General features: G+C 48.1%; 1 protein-coding gene across 5 annotated transcripts in view; it reads right to left on the reverse strand.

Annotated features, from left to right (window-relative positions):
- Window positions 1-14,443: 14,443 nt before the first annotated feature.
- COL11A2 (collagen type XI alpha 2 chain) overlaps window positions 14,444-17,345 on the reverse strand; it is a 29,784-nt gene continuing 26,882 nt past the window's right edge. For all 5 annotated transcript variants that reach the window (XM_070777810.1, XM_070777809.1, XM_070777813.1 and 2 more), the window contains 3 exons: window positions 16,748-16,860; window positions 16,248-16,454; window positions 14,444-15,555 (listed from right to left, as the gene is read on the reverse strand). In XM_070777810.1, coding sequence (XP_070633911.1) covers window positions 15,415-15,555; window positions 16,248-16,454; window positions 16,748-16,860 — 461 coding nt within the window. In that variant the 3' untranslated portion in view covers window positions 14,444-15,414. The remainder of the gene's footprint in view (window positions 15,556-16,247; window positions 16,455-16,747; window positions 16,861-17,345) is intronic.

Here is a 17,345-nt window from a genome sequence, read left to right on the forward strand (position 1 = left end):
CTGTCCTTTATTGAGCCCATCTTTGCATGAAATGTTCCCTTGGTATCTCTAATTTTCTTGAAGAAATTTCTAGTCTTTCCCATTTTATTGTTTTCCTCTATTTCTTTGCATTCATCGCTGAGGAAGGCTTTCTTATCTCTCCTTGCTATTCTTTGGAACTCTGCATTCAAATGGGTGTATCTTTCCTTTTCTCCTTTGCTTTTCACTTTTCTTTTCACAGCTATTTGTAAGGCCTCCTCAGACAACCATTTTGCTTTTTTGCATTTCTTTTTCTTGGGGATGGTCTTGCTCCCTGTCTCCTGTACAATGTCATGAACCTCCGTCCATAGTTCATCAGGCACTCTGTCTATCAGATCTAGTCCCTTAAATCTATTTCTCACTTCCACTGTATAGTCATAAAGGATTTGATTTAGGTCATAGCTGAATGGTCTAATGGTTTTCCCCACTTTCTTCAATTTAAGTCTGAATTTGGCAATAAGGAGTTCATGATCTGAGCCACAGTCTGCTCGTGGTCTTGTTTTTGCTGACTGTATAGAGCTTCTCCATCTTTGGCTGCAAAGGATATAGTCAATCTGATTTCGGTGTTGACCATCTGGTGATGTCCATATGTAGAGTCTTCTCTTAACCTAGACAGCATATTAAAAAGCAGACATTACTTTGCAGACAAAGGTCTGTCTAGTCAAAGCTATGGTTTTTCCATGTCATGTATGGATGTAAGAGATAGACCATAAAGAAGGCTGAGCACTGAAGAATTGATGCTTTTGAACTTTGATGTTGAAGAAGACTCTTGAGAGTCCCTCGGACTGCAAGGAGATCAAACCAGTCAATCCTAGAGGAAATCAACACTGAATATTCATTGGGAGGACTGATGCTGAAGCTTCAATATTTTGGCCACGTGATGCGAAGTGCCAACTCAAAAAAGACCCTGATGCTGGGAAAGATTGAAGGCAGGAGGAGAAGGGGACGACAGAGGATGAGATGGTTAGGTGGCATCACTGACTCAGTGGACATGGGTTTGAGTAAACTCCGGGAGATAGTGAAGGACAGGGAAGCCTGGTGAGCTGCAGTCCTTGGGATCACAGAGAGTCGGACACGACTGAGCGACTGAACAACAACAGTGTGTTTATGTCAATTCCAGTCTTCCAACTTAGCCCTCCTCCTGTCCTTTCCCTCTTGGTAACCACAAGTTTGTTCTCTATATCTGTGACTTTATAACTACTTCGTAATCGTATTTTTTAATCTTAGTTTGAAAATCATTCTGGGTGTTGCCTTAGAGTCCTGAACATTCCACCCTCTGCTTATGTTGCTGTTGTTCAGTCGCTCAGTCGTGTCTTTGCGACCCCATGGACTGCAGCACACCAGGCCTCCCTCCCTGTTCATCACCAACTCCTGAAGCGTGCTCAAACTCATGTCCATTGAGTCAGTGATGCCATCCAACCATCTCATCCTCTGTCATCCCCTTCTCCTCCTGCCTTCAATCTTTCCCAGCATTATGGTCTTTTCCAATGAGTCAGGTCTTCTCATCAGGAGGCCAAAGGATTGGAGCTCAGCTTCAGCATCAGTCCTTCTAATGAATATTCAGGGTTGATTTCCTTTAGGATTGACTGGTTTGATCTCCTTGCTCTCCAAGGGACTCTCAAGAGTCTTCTCTAGCACCACAGTTCAAAAGCATCAATTCTTCAGCATTCTGACTTTCTGTTTGACCAAGAATTCCTTCTAATGTGCTATCATCAGAGCACAGTCATAAAGTTGTGAGTCAACTCAGGATTTTAAGCATCGAATCAGGTTTGAAATTTGCCCTCTTGGGGGTAGAAAATTATCACAAGGAAACATAGAAGATAAATTATTAAATGCTTCTTTTCCTTTCCCTTTTTTATTGGGCAACTATAGGAAATTAAACCTGTGGATGAGGGAAGGAAAGATTGGGAATTTGGGATTTGCAGATGTAAAGTATTACATACAGGATGGATAAAAAGCAAAGTCCTACCTTACAGCACAAAGGAACTACATTCAACATCCTATGATACAGCATGATGGAAAAGATAGTTTAAAAAAGAATGTCTCAAAAAAAAAAAAAAAGAATGTCTCTATGTGTATAATTAAGTCACTCTGCTGTATAGCAGAAATTGACACAATATTGTAAATCAAGTATACTGCAATTAAAATAAAATTTTAAACATAAATGAACATAAAACTTAAAAAAAGACAACACTGTGGGATACTTGTAATTTTTATAAGAAATAGTCTAAGATTTTTGAGAGAAAAGGCAAAATTATCCATTGCCAAGAATCTGATTTTACATGGTCTTTAGAGAATATTCAGTAGGCTACCATCGCCCCCTAGTGGCCAATGGTGGAATTTAAACTTGGAACAAGAAACCAAGGGATTTGTGCACAATTTGTTGGAGTAATCCTCCATTCACAATGGAAAGGTTAGACGTATAAAAGTTAGAATAAATGTAACCAAATGTAGAGGCTTTGGCAGCACCAGCACTTCTGTGGTTTGGCTGTGCCTTTGACAGCCCCCATGGAAATATGCTAATCATTGCTCTTTCCAATATTTATACTTTTTTAATCTTTTTTTTTTTTTTTTTGGCAGCATGATATGTGGGAATCTTAGTTTCCTGACCAGGGATTGAACCTGCACTCCCTGCATTTGGAAGCATGGAGTCTTAACCACTAGATCGCCAGGGAAGTCTCTATTTATATTTTTAAATAATTGCATATAAAGAAACATACCAACAGAAGCCAACCCTTCAAAATCAACTTTGGAAAGAAGAAGGTCTATGTAAGCAGAGTCCTCGTATCCATAAAGCGAGTGGAATCGTCAGCAGCACTGCCCAGTAGAGCTTTCCTGATGGGAGTGTTTGCATCTGAGCTGCCCGGCAGGGTCCTGCCAGCCACTACTCCTGAGTACTGAAAATGCCAGTGGCTGGTGCGACAAGTGGGTTCAATTTTTCATTTAATTCTAAATTAGTCAAATTTAATTATTATAGCCACATGTGACTAGTGACTACCATATTGGACGGGCAGAGTTGAGTTTACAATCATTCTCTAAAAAAAACATAGGCCCTCTTGGAATTCCATGGTGGTCCAGTGGTTAGGACTTGGCACTTTCACTGCTGAGGCTGTGTCTTCAACCCCCAGTCAGGGAACTAAGATCCCACACAGCACAGCCAAAAAATATAAATAAAACAAACAAATAAATGAGGGCCTTCTCTTGTAGCCTTTAATGGAAGCAGGACGATCTGTAAGATAAGTTGCTAGAAAACTGAAAAATGAAAAAGCATTTGAGTAAGCCAGGGAAGGTAGAGATAAAGTCTTCTCTGGTCACTGGATCATTAGATATGGGGAGAGCAAAATCTCAAAAACCGAAGAGGCCCACTAGCAACTTCATATGTTTACAAAAGAGATGAAGGAACAGTCCAGTTCTGGCAGATACAGAAGCTACAGCCATAGAAGGAATCTTGGCAAACCCTCATGTAGTTGGAAAATGCTGGGAATGAAGCCAAAGGGAATTACCAAGACAAAAAGCTCACCAACTTTGAGAACACAGCACATACGGGAAGGGAGCATCTCCACACACCTCCTCGGAGTCACCTTCTGAGTCTAAAAAACTTCGCCCTGAAGATCAAGCCAGACCCTCTCCCAGAATGCACAAATGACTCCGATGTCATTCCCTCCGGATCTGTGTGTAACAGGGTTAGTTCTGTCTGGAAGCACTGCTGCTGCTGCTGCTGCTAAGTCACTTCAGTCGTGTCCGACTCTGTGTGACCCCACAGACGGAGCCCACCAGGCTCCCCCGTCCCTGGGATTCTCCAGGCAAGAACACTGGAGTGGGTTGCTATTTCCTTCTCCAAAGCATGAAAGTGAAAAGTGAAAGTGAAGTTGCTCAGTTGTCTCCAACTCCTAGCAACCCGATGGACTGCAGCCTACCAGGCTCCTCCGTCCATGGGATTTTCCAGGCAAGAGTACTGGAGTGGGTTGCCATTGCATTCTCCGCTGGAAACACTACACTCTATTAATAAACGTTGGGAAAAGGACAATATTGCAAAATTCTAGGAACTTTTAGATACACGATCAACAGCAACTTTTAATTAGGAAACCTAATCTAATAAGAGGGCTATTTTGATGGTTGGGGCGTCTGAAGGAGAAAGAATCTAAAGGGATATAATAAGAGGGCTATTTTGATGGTTGGGGCGTCTGAAGGAGAAAGAATCTAAAGGGATAGGTTGTGATGACATCCAATGGGGTTACAGAGAGACCAAATGTTTCTATGGTGATTTCACCTGTCCCTGCGTATGTTCTTTGAATATATTACTGCAATTTTGGGAAATAGAAAAGCTTCCACTTTGAACCCTTGGAATTCTACGTTCCCACAAAAACATGTCAATAAGAAATAGGGCCAGGTCTCTAGAAGAGTATGCAAAAAACAATTATGACAAAATAGTTGGAGAAACTTGAAGTAATCCATCCCACCAACACACTCTCTCTTTTTTTTTTTTTTTTTTTTTGCCGTACCTTAAGATCCCCCCTCCCCGCTCCCGGCATGTGGGATCTTAATTCTTCATTCCCTGATGAGGGATCAAACCACGCCCCCTGCACTGGAATGTGGAGTCTTAACCACTGAACTCCCAGGAAAGTCCCAAACAGAACTCTTAAACATCTCATTTTGTTCAGTCAAAATACACGTGAATCTTGGAAGTTAATTGTGAATTCTAGCAATATTAAGAATAACAGTTAATTCTTTTAAAAATTTTTATTGAAATACAGTTGATGTACAACGTTGTGTTAGTTTCATGGGGTTTCCCTGATAGCTCAGTTGGTAAAGAATCTGCCCGAAATGCAGGAGACCGAAGTTCGATTCCTGGGTCCGGAAGATGCCCTGGAGAAGGGATAGGCTACCGTCTCCAGTATTTTCGGGCTTCCCTTGTGGCTCAGCTGGTAAAGAATCTGCCTGCAATGCAGGAGACCCGGGTTCGATCCCTGGGTTGGGAAGATCCCCTGGGAGAAGGGAAAGGCTACCCACTCTAGTATTCTGGCCTGGAGAATTCCATGGACTGTATCATCTATGGGGTTGCTAAGACTTAGTTTCAGGTTTACAATGAAGTGAGTGAATATATCCATTCTTTTCTCTTTTTAGATTCTTTTCCCATGCAGCCTATTTCAGAGTCTTGAGTAAAAGTTCCCTGTACTATTCAATACGTTCTTATTAGTCGTCTATTTTATTACAGTAGTGTGTATATGTCAATCCCAATCACCCAATTTATCCTTCTCCAGCAATCAGTTCAGTTCAGTCCTGTCCGACTCTTTGCGACCCCATGGACTGCAGCACGCCAGGCCTCCCTGTCCATCACCAGCTCCCGGAGTCCACCCAAACCCATGTCCATTGAGTTGGTGATGCCATCTAACCATCTCATCCTCTGTCGTCCCCTTCTCCTCCCACCTTCAATCTTTCCCATCATCAGGGTCCTTTCAAATGAGTCAGTTCTTCGCATCAGGTGGCCAAAGTATTGGAGTTTCAGCTTCAACATCAGTCCCTCCAATGAATATTCAGGACTGATTTCCTTTAGAATGGACTGGTTGGATCTCCTTGCAGTCCAAGAGACTCTCAAGAGTCTTCTTCAACACCACAGTTCAAAAGCATCAATTCGGCACTCAGCTTTCTTTATAGTCCAACTCTCACATCCATACATGACTACTGGAAAAACCATAGCCTTGACTAGACAGACCTTTGTTGGCAAAGCAATGTCTCTGCTTTTTAATATGCTGTCTAGGTTGGTCATAACTTTTCTTCCAAGGAATAAACGTCTTTCAATTTCATGGCTGCAGTCACCATCTGCAGTGATTTTGGAGCCCAAGACAATAAAGTCTGCCACTCTTTCCACTGTTTCCCCATCTATTGCCCATAAAGTGATGGGACCAAATGCCATGATCTTAGTTTTCTGAATGTTGAGCTTTAAGCCAACTTTTTCACTCTCCTCTTTCACTTTCATCAAGAGGCTCTTTAGTTCTTTGCTTTCTGCCATAAGGTGATGTCATCTGCATATCTGAGGTTATTGATATTTCTCTAGGCAATCTTGATTTCAGCTTGTGCTTCCTCCAGCCCAGCGTTTCTCATGATGTACTCTGCATATGAGTTAAGTAAGCAGGGTGACAATATACAGCCTTGACATACTCCTTTTCCTATTTGGAACCAGGCTATTGTTCCATGTCCAGTTCTAACTGTTGCTTCCTGACCTGCAAACAGATTTCTCAAGAGGCAAGTCAGGTGGTCTGGTACCAGGACCCAGGGACCCCACAGAGACTGAGACAGAACTGTGTCTGAGCATCTCCTGAGGAGGTCCGGATCAGCAGTGGACTGCCGCAGGGGCAGGGGCTCTGGGAGCAGCAGACCTGGGTATGGCATAAGCCCTCTTGGAGGAGGTCACCATTAACTCCACCATAGAGCTGCCAGAATTTACACAGGACTGAGAAATAGACTCTTGGAGGGTACAAACAGCAACTTGTGTGCACCAGGACCCAGGAGAAAGGAGCAGTGACCCTACAGGATACTGACCTAGACTTTTCTGTGAGTGTCTCCAGCAATAGCTAATTCTTAATATTGTTGTTGAGTTGCTAAGTCGTGTCTGACTCTTTTGTGACCCCCATGGACTGTAGCCGGCTAGGCTCTTCTGTCCATGGGATTCTCCAGGCAAGAATACTGGAGTGGATTGCCACGCCCTCCTCCAGGGGATCTTCCCTTCCCAGGAATCTTCTGCACTGGCAGGCAGATTCTTTACCATTGAGCCACCTGGGAACCCCAATTATTAATATTACTCAGTGATAAGAAAAAAAAGAATGAATTGTTGGACAACAAGGTCCTACTTTATAGCACATGGAACTACATTTAATATCCTGGAATAAACTATAATGGAAGAGAATATAAAAATAATATATATATATATAATAACTGAGTCACTGTGCTGTACTGTAGAAATTAACACAACACTGTAAACCAACTATACTTCAATTTTAAATGCTTAGAAAGTAAAATAAGTTTTTAATTAAACAATAAAAAAAGAATGAAATATTGCCATTTGCAGCAACGTGGACGGACTTAGAGAATATTATACCTAGTGATGTCAGAGAAAGACACATACTATATGATAACACTTCTATGTGGAATCCAAAAATAATATAGATGAATCTATATGCAAAACAGACCCACAGACATAAAAACAAATCTATGGTTCCCAAAGGGGAGCGGGGAGGGAGGGACAAATTAGGAGAAGGGAATTAACAGATACAAACTACTATTCATAAAGTAGATAAGCAAGAAGGATTTACTGTATAGCTCATGGAGTTATATTCAATATCTTGTAATAATCTATAATACAATTTAACCTGAAAAATATATATAACGGAATCCCTTTGTTGTACACTCGAAACAAATACAATATTACAAATCAACTATCGCATTTTTTAAAAGAATAATAGCAAATTCTCTTTTTTAAATAGGTAATTCTTAAATCATGCTTACTAGACGCCAGGGACTGTTCTAAGTACTTTTTAAAACGTATTTATTTTATTCATTTATTTGGCTCTGCCAGGTCTTAGTTGCAGCGTGCATGCTCGGTTGCTCTGTTGTGTCCGACTCTTTCGGATCCCATGGACTATACACAGCCTGCCAGGCTCCTCTGTCCATGGGATTTTCCAGCAAGAATACTGGAGTGGGTTGCCATTTCCTCTTCCAAGGGATCTTCCCAATAGCATGCAGGATCTTCAGCTGTAGCATATGGGGTCTAGTTCCCTGACTAGGGCTTGAACTCAGGCCCCAGTTATTGGGAATTTGAAATCTTAGCCTGGACCACCAGGGAAGTCCCTAAGTACTTTTCATATATTTCACTCATCTAATTATTTAAAAGTAAAATGTGGTTAGCACTGTACCTGGTGTTATTTCCTTAGTGAAAGATCTCTCTCAATCAACCCTTGACTAGCATGTAGGCACTCATCTGGCTGATACTCTTCTCGAAACCAATGAACTATGCCCAGCACCAGCTTGTTTTCCCTCAACTGCCCCAGCAAATCACATTCGAGATAGGACCGCAGGAGATATTTTCACCCTGAGGCTCAATCCAATAAGCAGAAGTTAAAGAGATGACCTAAACCCAGTGCAAGGATTAAAAGTGTTCATTAAATTTATGACCCATTAGCCAGGGGTGACTTGAGAACAATTATGTCTGTGAGGACCTTTATGGGGTGGTAGACATAGCCTTTATTTTGATAGAGGTGACGATTACACAATGAATATGCTTGTCAAAACTTACAGGACAGGATAGTTAAAAAGCATGAAATGGTTATATGTAAATGATATCTCAGTAAACCTGTTTTTTTTTTAACTGCACCCCAAAACTCTGTCTTCCCCTATTGATTTTATTATGAAAAGAGAATGCACCATAAAACCACAAAATCTTCAGTAAATTTTGGGGGAAGAAAATTTTGCCTAAGATCAGGCCCTTGAAATTCCCTACCCCCAAAAAGAAGAGCAGAAATTAATTGGCCTGTTTGAATTCTGAAATCTGAATCTCCCACATCTGTATTAAACTGGGATCTCTTCATCATATTACTAAAAATGCATCCAAATTCATGTGGATTTTTAAAATTTTATTTATTTATTTGAATTGGAGGCTAATTACAATATTGTAGTGGTTTTTGCCAAGCACTGACATGAATCATCCACGGGTCTACATGTGCCCCCCATCCCGAAACCCCCTCCCACGTCCCTCCCCATCCCACCCCTCTGGGTTATCCCAGAGCACTGGCTTTGAGTGCCCTGCTTCATGCATCGAACTTGCACTGGTCATCCGTTTCACATATGGTAATAGACATGTTTCAGTGCTGATACGGATCTGTAAACAGTAAGATGCCTTAGGGCTATGCTGTCTGATATGGTAGCCTCTAGCTACATGCGGCCATTGAGATTAATTAAAATTTCATAAAACTAAAAATAAAATTCTTTAGGTGCACTAACCTGTTCTTTCAAGTGCTTGATAGCCACATGCGGCTAGTGGCCACCGTACTGGATTGCAGAGATGTAGAATATATCTGTCATCACAGAAGGATCTACTGGACAGCACTGCTCTAGCAGCCAAACAGGTATGTAGACCACTGGAGTTTACAGACGGGTACTGAACACATAACTGTATAGCACGGGTCTCTGAAAATTCGCTGACATTTCTGATTAAAATCATCTTGAGGACTTCCCTGGTAGTACGTTGTCAGCCTACCAATGCAGGGGACACGGGTTCCATCCCTACTCCAGGAAGATCTCGCATGCCACAGGGCAACTAAGCCCATGCACCACAACTACTGAGCCTGTGCTGCAAAGCAACGAAGGCCCAGCACAGCCAGAAATAAACAGAAATAAATTAAAAATAAAATAAAATCATCTTGAGATGATACATACTATAGCTATTCCACTGGTACTCCAACAAAGTCAGTGACCTTCTCGGACACTCAGAGGCAAGCACACCAGTAGAGTTAACTCATGGCAGAGTCTGTGACATGCTGTAGGTGCCTATAACAGGCTGCAGAACTGTAAGCAATCCCTAGAGGGAGGTTTGCCAGCAAAACAGGATTCCTGAACAGCCTATTTATATTTAAATTTCTGCTTAATGCATTGCTTAAAGCTGCTGGTTTTTAGGCCACCACTCATGGTAGGTTACATTGGAACCCCCTCCCATGGAGGCAAAAATAAACTATTAAACAGTTGATTTTTAAGGAAGTTGCGGGACCGCTTTTTTAAAATTCTTTTTTTTTTAACTAGATTTTATGAGCGTATAGTTGTTTTACAATGTTGTGCTAGTCTCTACAAAGTGAAACAGCTATACGTATACATATAACACCTATTTTTGGATTTCCTTCCCCTTTAGGTCACCACAGAGCACTGAGGAGAGTTCCCTGTGATCCACAGGAGGTTCTCAATACTTCCCTATTTTATCCATAGTATTAATAGTATACTTATGTCCATCCCAGTCTCCCAGTTTGTCCCACCCCTCCCTTTTCCCCTTAATGTCCATATGTTTGTTCTCTCTGTCTGTGTCTCTATTTCTCTTTTGCAAAGAAGATCATCTATACCATTTTTCTAGATTCTACATAGATGTGTTAACTGTGGGACTGCTTCATTGGTAAAAGTAGCCACCGCACAGTCCTCCCTTTCTAGATTTTCTCAAGAAATTATTTAGAGACAGGGCATGCAGAGAATTGTCCCCCCATATCTTTAAACCCACAATTCCCTGATAGAAATTTCCATGTTATTTGGACTCATAGACTTGGAGAATGAGTCCTAGTTTTCCATCCTCCTTCCCATTACCTGTGGCCACGTGTGAGTTCTGGCCAGTGCATTGTAAGCAGAACTGCTGTGTGCAGCTTCTAGAAGGTGGTCTTGGATCCTTCTTTCTGCTTCCTCTTTCCTGCTGATGGAAGGCAAACATGAAAGCTGGAACTCCAGCAGTCAGATTGGACCTGAGAGGTAAGAACAACGTTGAGGCTACTGCAACAAGATGGGAAAAGTCTGAATCTCTGACACAGTTAAACACCATATCAGCTCCAGGCTTCAACGCAAGAGAGAAATGAAAGTTTGTCTTAGTGAAATCACAATTGTTCTCAGGGTTTTCTGCTTCTCACAGCTCAGTCAATCCGAACCAATATATACAGCATCTCTGGTTCACAATGAAAACAGAACAAGAGTAACTCATGGAAATATAAAACGGAGCTCTGGATGTATATATCACCCTCAGTCATCAGATACAGTCCCAAGGCAGAACCCTGACGAATGTCTCTCTCGGCAGTTTATCTGCGCGGTAATCACACCTCACTTGGTGCCTTGTCAGCAAGACACCCTCCACAGTGCTTGTCAGTAAAGAGCAAGGGAGGGTCTGTGAGCCCTGAAACTGCGGCTGACGGGATGGAGAATGAATCTCAGATGCTGCTGTGTGGGTCTGTGTGCATCTATTGAGCTTGGTGCCATCTCAAAGGATTTGAGAAAGGACCCGGTGTAGATTTCTTTGTGGTAATTAATCAATAAGACCATTCAGCAACTGTTATGCTTTCCAGTATTCCATGTTGCATCCTCATCTGCCAGGTAGGAGACTTAGTATCTTCAAAGTATTTGCAATAGCCATAAAATCAATCTTTAAAAACATAACAGGTGGAACTGGTTATTTCCACCACTAAGTGGTGTCAGGCTTTCTAAGGCAGCTTTTCTTTCATTCAGCTGTTTGTTTTGGCAGTGGGGGGTCTTTGTTGCTGCCCATGGGCTTCCTCTCGTGCGGTGCAGGGTCTTTTCTTGTGGAGCACCAGCTCTCGGTGCAGGGCTTCAGTAGCTGCACACTGGGCTCAGTAGTTGTGGGGCATGGGCTTAGCTGCTCCACAGCATGTGGGATCTTCCTGGGCCAGAGATCCAACTGGTGTCCCTTGCATTGGAAGGCAGATTCTTAACTCTGGACCACCAGGGAAGCGCTAATGCAGCTTTTCTTTTTCGCCCAACGTCATGTTTGACGGTGATATTAACAAAAGCACGACAGCTATAACCAAAACATGTGTTATACTCTAGCCAAAGAAATTCACCCAGTGATGCCATCTCTCGCTGACTTGATGACCAAGCAGAAGCAGAGTTAGGGAGTCCACAACCTTCTGGGATATGTAGTGCTCCCAAGTACAGTTATCTAAGTGGTCCAAATTTTACAGATTGTTCTTTTACCATAAGCCCCTGGTAGCTCAGTTAGTAAAGAGTCTGCCTGCAATGCAGGAGACCCCAGTTCAATTCCTGGGTCAGGAAGATCCCCTGGAGAAGGGATAGGCTACCCACTCTAGTGTTCTTGGGCTTCCCTGTGGATCAGCTGGTAGTAAAGAATCTGCCTGCAATGTGCAAGACCTGGGTTCGATCCCTGGGTTGGGAAGATCCCCTGGAGAAGGGAAAGGCTGCCCACTCCAGTATTCTGGCCTGGAGAATTCCATGGACTGTATAGTCCATGGGGTCACAGAGTTGGACATGACTGAGCGACTTTCACTTTCACAGATGCCACAAATATCAGCTTAAGGCTAAGAAGCAGTCCAAAGTGTGGCAGACTAGAGGACCCATCCCCAGCATTCATACTATATAGTCTTACTGACTTCCCTACTCCAAGTCCCCCCTTCCTAAGCCTGCCAACCTGCTGTTGGCTGTGTGCCTGTGTCTGGAACCCTCACACCCTCCTCCAACCTGGGGGATGAGGGGAGTTGCCTGCAGACAACTCCATCAAAGCACGTACAGTTCCAAATGCCATCAGTAACTCCCTCTTCCTTATTAGGTTCAAGTTAAACCCTTTTGAGAGGCAGCCAAGACATTTCAGAACCCAGGCCCTCCTACAAGAATTTAGGTTCTGACTCAACCAAACCCAAATTCACTCCCCAGGTTTCTGTTTCCCCGTATATATCTCCTCATCACCCCATCTAGAAGCCTCCACCGCCCACAAGCCACTGAAGGTGCCGCCAGCACCCACGTGTCCAGATGCCGGAACACTTGCCCCACCCATGCCCAGCCCCACCCATGCCCAGCCCCACCCCGAAACTTCCACCTCTGAGCCCTGCCCTTGAACTCCCCTCATCCTTTCTTAGAGCCAGGCCCCAGCTTGCTGCAGGGGAACGAGAATCCCCACCGCAAGCAGAGAACTGTGGTCCTGGCGTCCTCGCCTGCAGCTTGGCACGGAATCGCTCATAAAACTGTTATACGGGGTTGCTTGGCATACTAGTTAAAATAGGCTTTTGTGGATTGGCCTGGGGACCTAACCGCCGTGTATAAATGTTATTGGAGTAAATACATGGCTTTGTTTCCTCGGAGAAAAGCCCTCTGAGCTCAGAGCATCTGACCAAAAGTGACCTTTGGGGACACTCCCCTTTGTGCTCCGAGGGCGACCTCTGCGGTTTGGCTCCAGCTGCAGAGAAAGCTCTGGAGAAACCTCGGCTCTGGCCCCGGCTTGGCTGGGAGTGGGTGCGGGCGGGCAGCGTGGGGAGTGTCTATTTAGGTCTAATCGTCTCTTCAGCCGAGGCCTGGGGTTCGGGGGGGCGGGGAGAGAAGGACGTCTGAAGCCGTTGAGATGGAGACGAGAGCGTGGGTGATCCCAGAAACCACATCCATCGCCTGACCCCAAACAGACGGCGTTCAAGGGCTTCCGCCCTTGTGCTGTGGGAGTGAGAGCTCTGCTGGTGACTCCGGAGGGGCGGCGGGCAGGGGTGTTTTGGGGGCTCGGAATCGCTGCGCTTGCGCGCGGGGGCGCCCTGGGCGCTGGCACCAGGGGGCAGCAGAAGCAGAGACGCGCGCCTCCCGGGCGCCCGCGCCGAAAGGGGTCTACACCTGAGCCCGGTTTTCCCGCGCGCCCGCCGCCGCGGCGAGGCTGGGCTTCTGCATGGCGGGGCGCCCTGGGGCTGAGACCGAGCCAGCTCCGGCACTGCAGGGTTTCAGGGATCCGGGCTCTGTCCTCGGGGGCGGGGACGCGGTCCAGGCGGCGTCGTCGGGGATCCCCGGGAGGAGGAGCGAGGGCGCTGCCTCCCGGAACTCCGGCTCGGGGGTGCAAGGCAGCCCCTCTACCGCCGGCTCCCTGGGGTCTGCGGACTGGAAGCCAAGACGCGCGCACACGTGCAGAGGCTCGTACACGCGTGCCCCTCCCGCGCCTGCAGCCGGACATCGGGCGAGGAAAGTGGCCTCGCGACCCGGAGGTCCCGGAAGCGTTCGTCTCCTGCCCAGACGGGCGGGAGGCGGGATGCGCAGCCCGGGAGCCGCCAGGGATGCTCAGCGATGCGGCCAGCCCTGAGCAGAGGGGACACCTGGCCCGGAAGGCTCGGAGCTGCTGAACAAGCCTCGGGATGGTGGGGGTAGGGCGCCGGCGCTGGGGGGCGGCCCGGAGTCGGAGGAGACTCCAGCCGAGCCCTGTGCGTCTTGCCATGGCAGGAAGCCTGGAGGAACGTGAACGCTGATACCCACGAGCCTGGGGAGCCCCGGCCGCAGCCCTGGCTATTAATGACGGGGCAGGCAAGCCTGCACCAAAGGCAGGGGCAGTAAACGCCATCGTGAAAGTCAGCCTCGGTCTCCTCATTCGCAAGGAGCTCAGACCAGGCATCTAAGGCCCCTTCCAGCCTCGAGGGTCCTAAAGGTCTGGAAGGGGTGTCCGTTAAAACCAGGGAGGGTCAGGCGCCCTCACTCTGAACCGCTCAGGCACCAGGGTCACACAGAACCCTGGGCTCCCACCTGATGTCGCTAGGTGGTCTGTTATCAACTCTCTCTGCATCCTAGCACCTCAACAGGACAAGTCCTCCAGGAAACGGATTAAGCCATCCATTTCTGATAACAGCTCAGCCAGGAGTAAGGGGCGTGGTGGGAGGGGGGTCCGGTGAGGATTGAAATAACAACACAAGCAGCAGGCACATACACCCCAGGAGGAGACAATCACATTTTTTAACCACCAGTCAGAGTGGACGCAGATCATAGTGCTGGACGAGGTCCTGGGAGTCCCTTCCATCCAGATCGCATGATAACTGAAGGATCAGGAAGGGTGGGGGTATCCAGGGCAAGGATGGGGCTGGCCAGGATGTTGGTGGGATGCTCAAGGGACTCAGGGCCACCGTGGTTTCCCAACTAATGTGGAAGAATCTCAATATTTCAAGCATCTGCTGACCACTGGCCCTGCACACACCCCTCACTATTCCACGTCTCCCCTGGGGGAGTAGCCGGGTCCCCAAGTAACAGGCGTTCCTGCAAGACCCCAGACTGAGAGAAAGACAGCAGGCAGGCAGGTCAGGGAGCCAGACACCCAGTAGGTAGAGATGAGCGAGCCCCACCTGGGCAGAGAGAGGCAGAGCCCTGAGACAAAGGAGACCGTGTATTCCAGCGTTCACAGTGGGTGCTGCAGGTGGGTGTGAGGGAGGCGGGGGTCGGCCCCCAGCCCCCCACAGTCACTGAGGAAAGCCCTGAGGCAAGGAGGAGGGTGCTGGGGCTCGCCCCTGGAGAGCCCCGTCTCCAAAGTCCGCTGATTTTTGTTGGCATTTCTCTCTTTATCTTTTTTGTCATTTTGTTTTCCACGCTTTAAATAATTAATATAATTACTTTTAAATACAAAATACACAGTGTCCTTTCTCTTCTCTTCCACGTGTTTGGGGTGACTGGGAGGTAAATTTTAAATAAGGGTCTCGGCTGTCGAGCAGGGCCCAGGCTCCAGGGGGGAGGGCCGCGAGGCCCGGGGCGCCCCTCCCCTGCTTTGCCCCTGATGGGGGACTCTCAGTGCCCTGGCTGGAGGCCCCCAGATGGTGAGAAGCCCTCCTTCGAGGTGGCACAGTCCCACGCTGTGGGACTCCAGGTGGGCCTGGTGTCGGCGGACAGGGTCAGATGGAGGAGAAGGTCCTAGCCCATGAAGCAGACAGGCCCCAGCAGCACCCCGCCCCGCCTCGGAGGGGCCCCCAGTTCTGAGAAGGAGGCGTCCAGCACCGGCAGCTGCTCCAGTACAGGCGTGCGAACCTCCAGCACCGTCCGGCCTTGCTGGGTCTTGAGGAGGGGGAGAGACACAAGAGCAAGAGGAGTGAGCGTGGGAAAGGCAAGCGGGAGCCTGGGCCACCCAACCGCAGGCCCAGGCCCCTGCTCCTTTGAGCGCCGCCATGATCCCCTCATCTGCGTCACGAGTTCAAACTGTGCTACATTTCCTTTCTAAAGTTTCTTCCAGAGAGTCAGGACTGGGAAAGCTGGGAAAGTTGTGTGTGTGTGTGTGTGTGTGTGTGTGTGTGTGTGTGTACACACATGTGCGTGCGCTCTTGAGCCAATCTGGACAGCTGTGGGTTTGTTTTTGAGATTATCCGTCTGTAGTGGTTTGTGCGAGCTCGTGTGACTCCACAGGGATGTGTGTACCTGTGTTTGCGGCTGTGTGTGATGACAGCCAACATGATTCCGCACGTGTGTGTACCTGTGTGACCCTCTCCAGGCAACTCTGGAGACGCGTGTACAGATTGGGGGTGTCCTCCCTGGGGAGTGAGCAGTGTTAACAGCCCCATGTGTGCAAAGGGGAAAACATGTAAATATGCTTACGAGCCTGCATGCCGGGCTTTGAGTGAATCCGTCCTCCACTGCCCAGCCTTCCTGCCCTTCCCGACACCAGAAGCAGGCTTCCTCCTGCTCAGCCCAGCGCCCCTGCCCCTCCAGCCTGAGTCCGGGCCCACCCCCATCCAGCTCTCCCTGGTGCCCACCTGGCAGCCGTCCCGGATCTCCTTGATGTAGGGGCTGGTCTCCGGGCTCAGCTCGTCCTCGTTGGCCCCCCGGAGCTTCAGGGGGCTGTCCTGGGCCTCCCCAGAGCACGGGTAGGAGATGTTCTGGCGGGCTGAGACGCTGAGCAGGCGCAGGAAGGTGAGCTGCACCACGCCCACTGGGGCGCCCTCGGAGTCCACGTAGGAGAACTGGGGGAGAGGGGGGCTGCGGTCACAGGCAGGGCCGGGGCCAGGGTCACGAGAGCGGAGTGAATGGGGAAGGGCCGGGGGAGAAATAGGGGGCAGGGGTCAAACAGAGGGCAAAGTTTTGCTGCAGGTGGTCAGGGGCAGGAGACGAAGTTAGCAGCAGGAGACTGCCGAGAAGGAACAGAAGCGTCAGCCGGCTCCACGGGGTCAAAGGCCAGGGGACGTCAGAAATCCAGGAGCCTCTAGACCCAGAGGGGGACTGCACAGGGTCAGGGCGGCCAGGGGCCAGCTCTCACCTGAGTGACATCGTCCCTGGGCGTCACACAGGTTTCCCCTCCAGCCGTAAAGTTGCAGAAAACCCGGAAGGCATCCCGAGCACATCCTTGGTTGGGGTCGACCCAGTACTCTCCTGTCAAGTGAGGGGGGACGGTCAGGGCGCCTCGGCCTTGTACGCAAGAGGCTCTCTGCCCCACACGTCCATCTGCGGCTCCCACCGGCCGCCCCCACCCGCCCTGTCCCCCAGGCATAGCCCGCCTCACTTCAGTCTCCCTCGTCACTTTATGCCCCTTCCCGCAGCTGCCACCCCTCCCCCGGGCAGCACCCCAGGCTGGCAGCTGGAGTTGGTAGGAGCGCTGACACCCCCACCCTGGTACAATGTGTGGTCACAGGCTTGCACACGTGTCTGTGTGTGTGAATGCCAGCATGTTGTCCACGGGTGTATGTTTATCTGTTCCTGTAGACACTGGGCAGACGGTGAGCTGACGACCCTGGGAGGACCGTGTGTGTGCGTGTGTGCGTGTGTGCGCGCGCGCGCGTGTATGTGTGCGTGTGTGTGTGCGCGTGTGCGTGCGCGTGTGTGTATGTGTGCATGTGTGTGCGCGCACACGTGCGCAC

Source organism: Bos indicus, chromosome 23 (assembly GCF_029378745.1).
Source record: "Bos indicus isolate NIAB-ARS_2022 breed Sahiwal x Tharparkar chromosome 23, NIAB-ARS_B.indTharparkar_mat_pri_1.0, whole genome shotgun sequence".
Lineage (NCBI taxonomy): Eukaryota > Metazoa > Chordata > Mammalia > Artiodactyla > Bovidae > Bos > Bos indicus.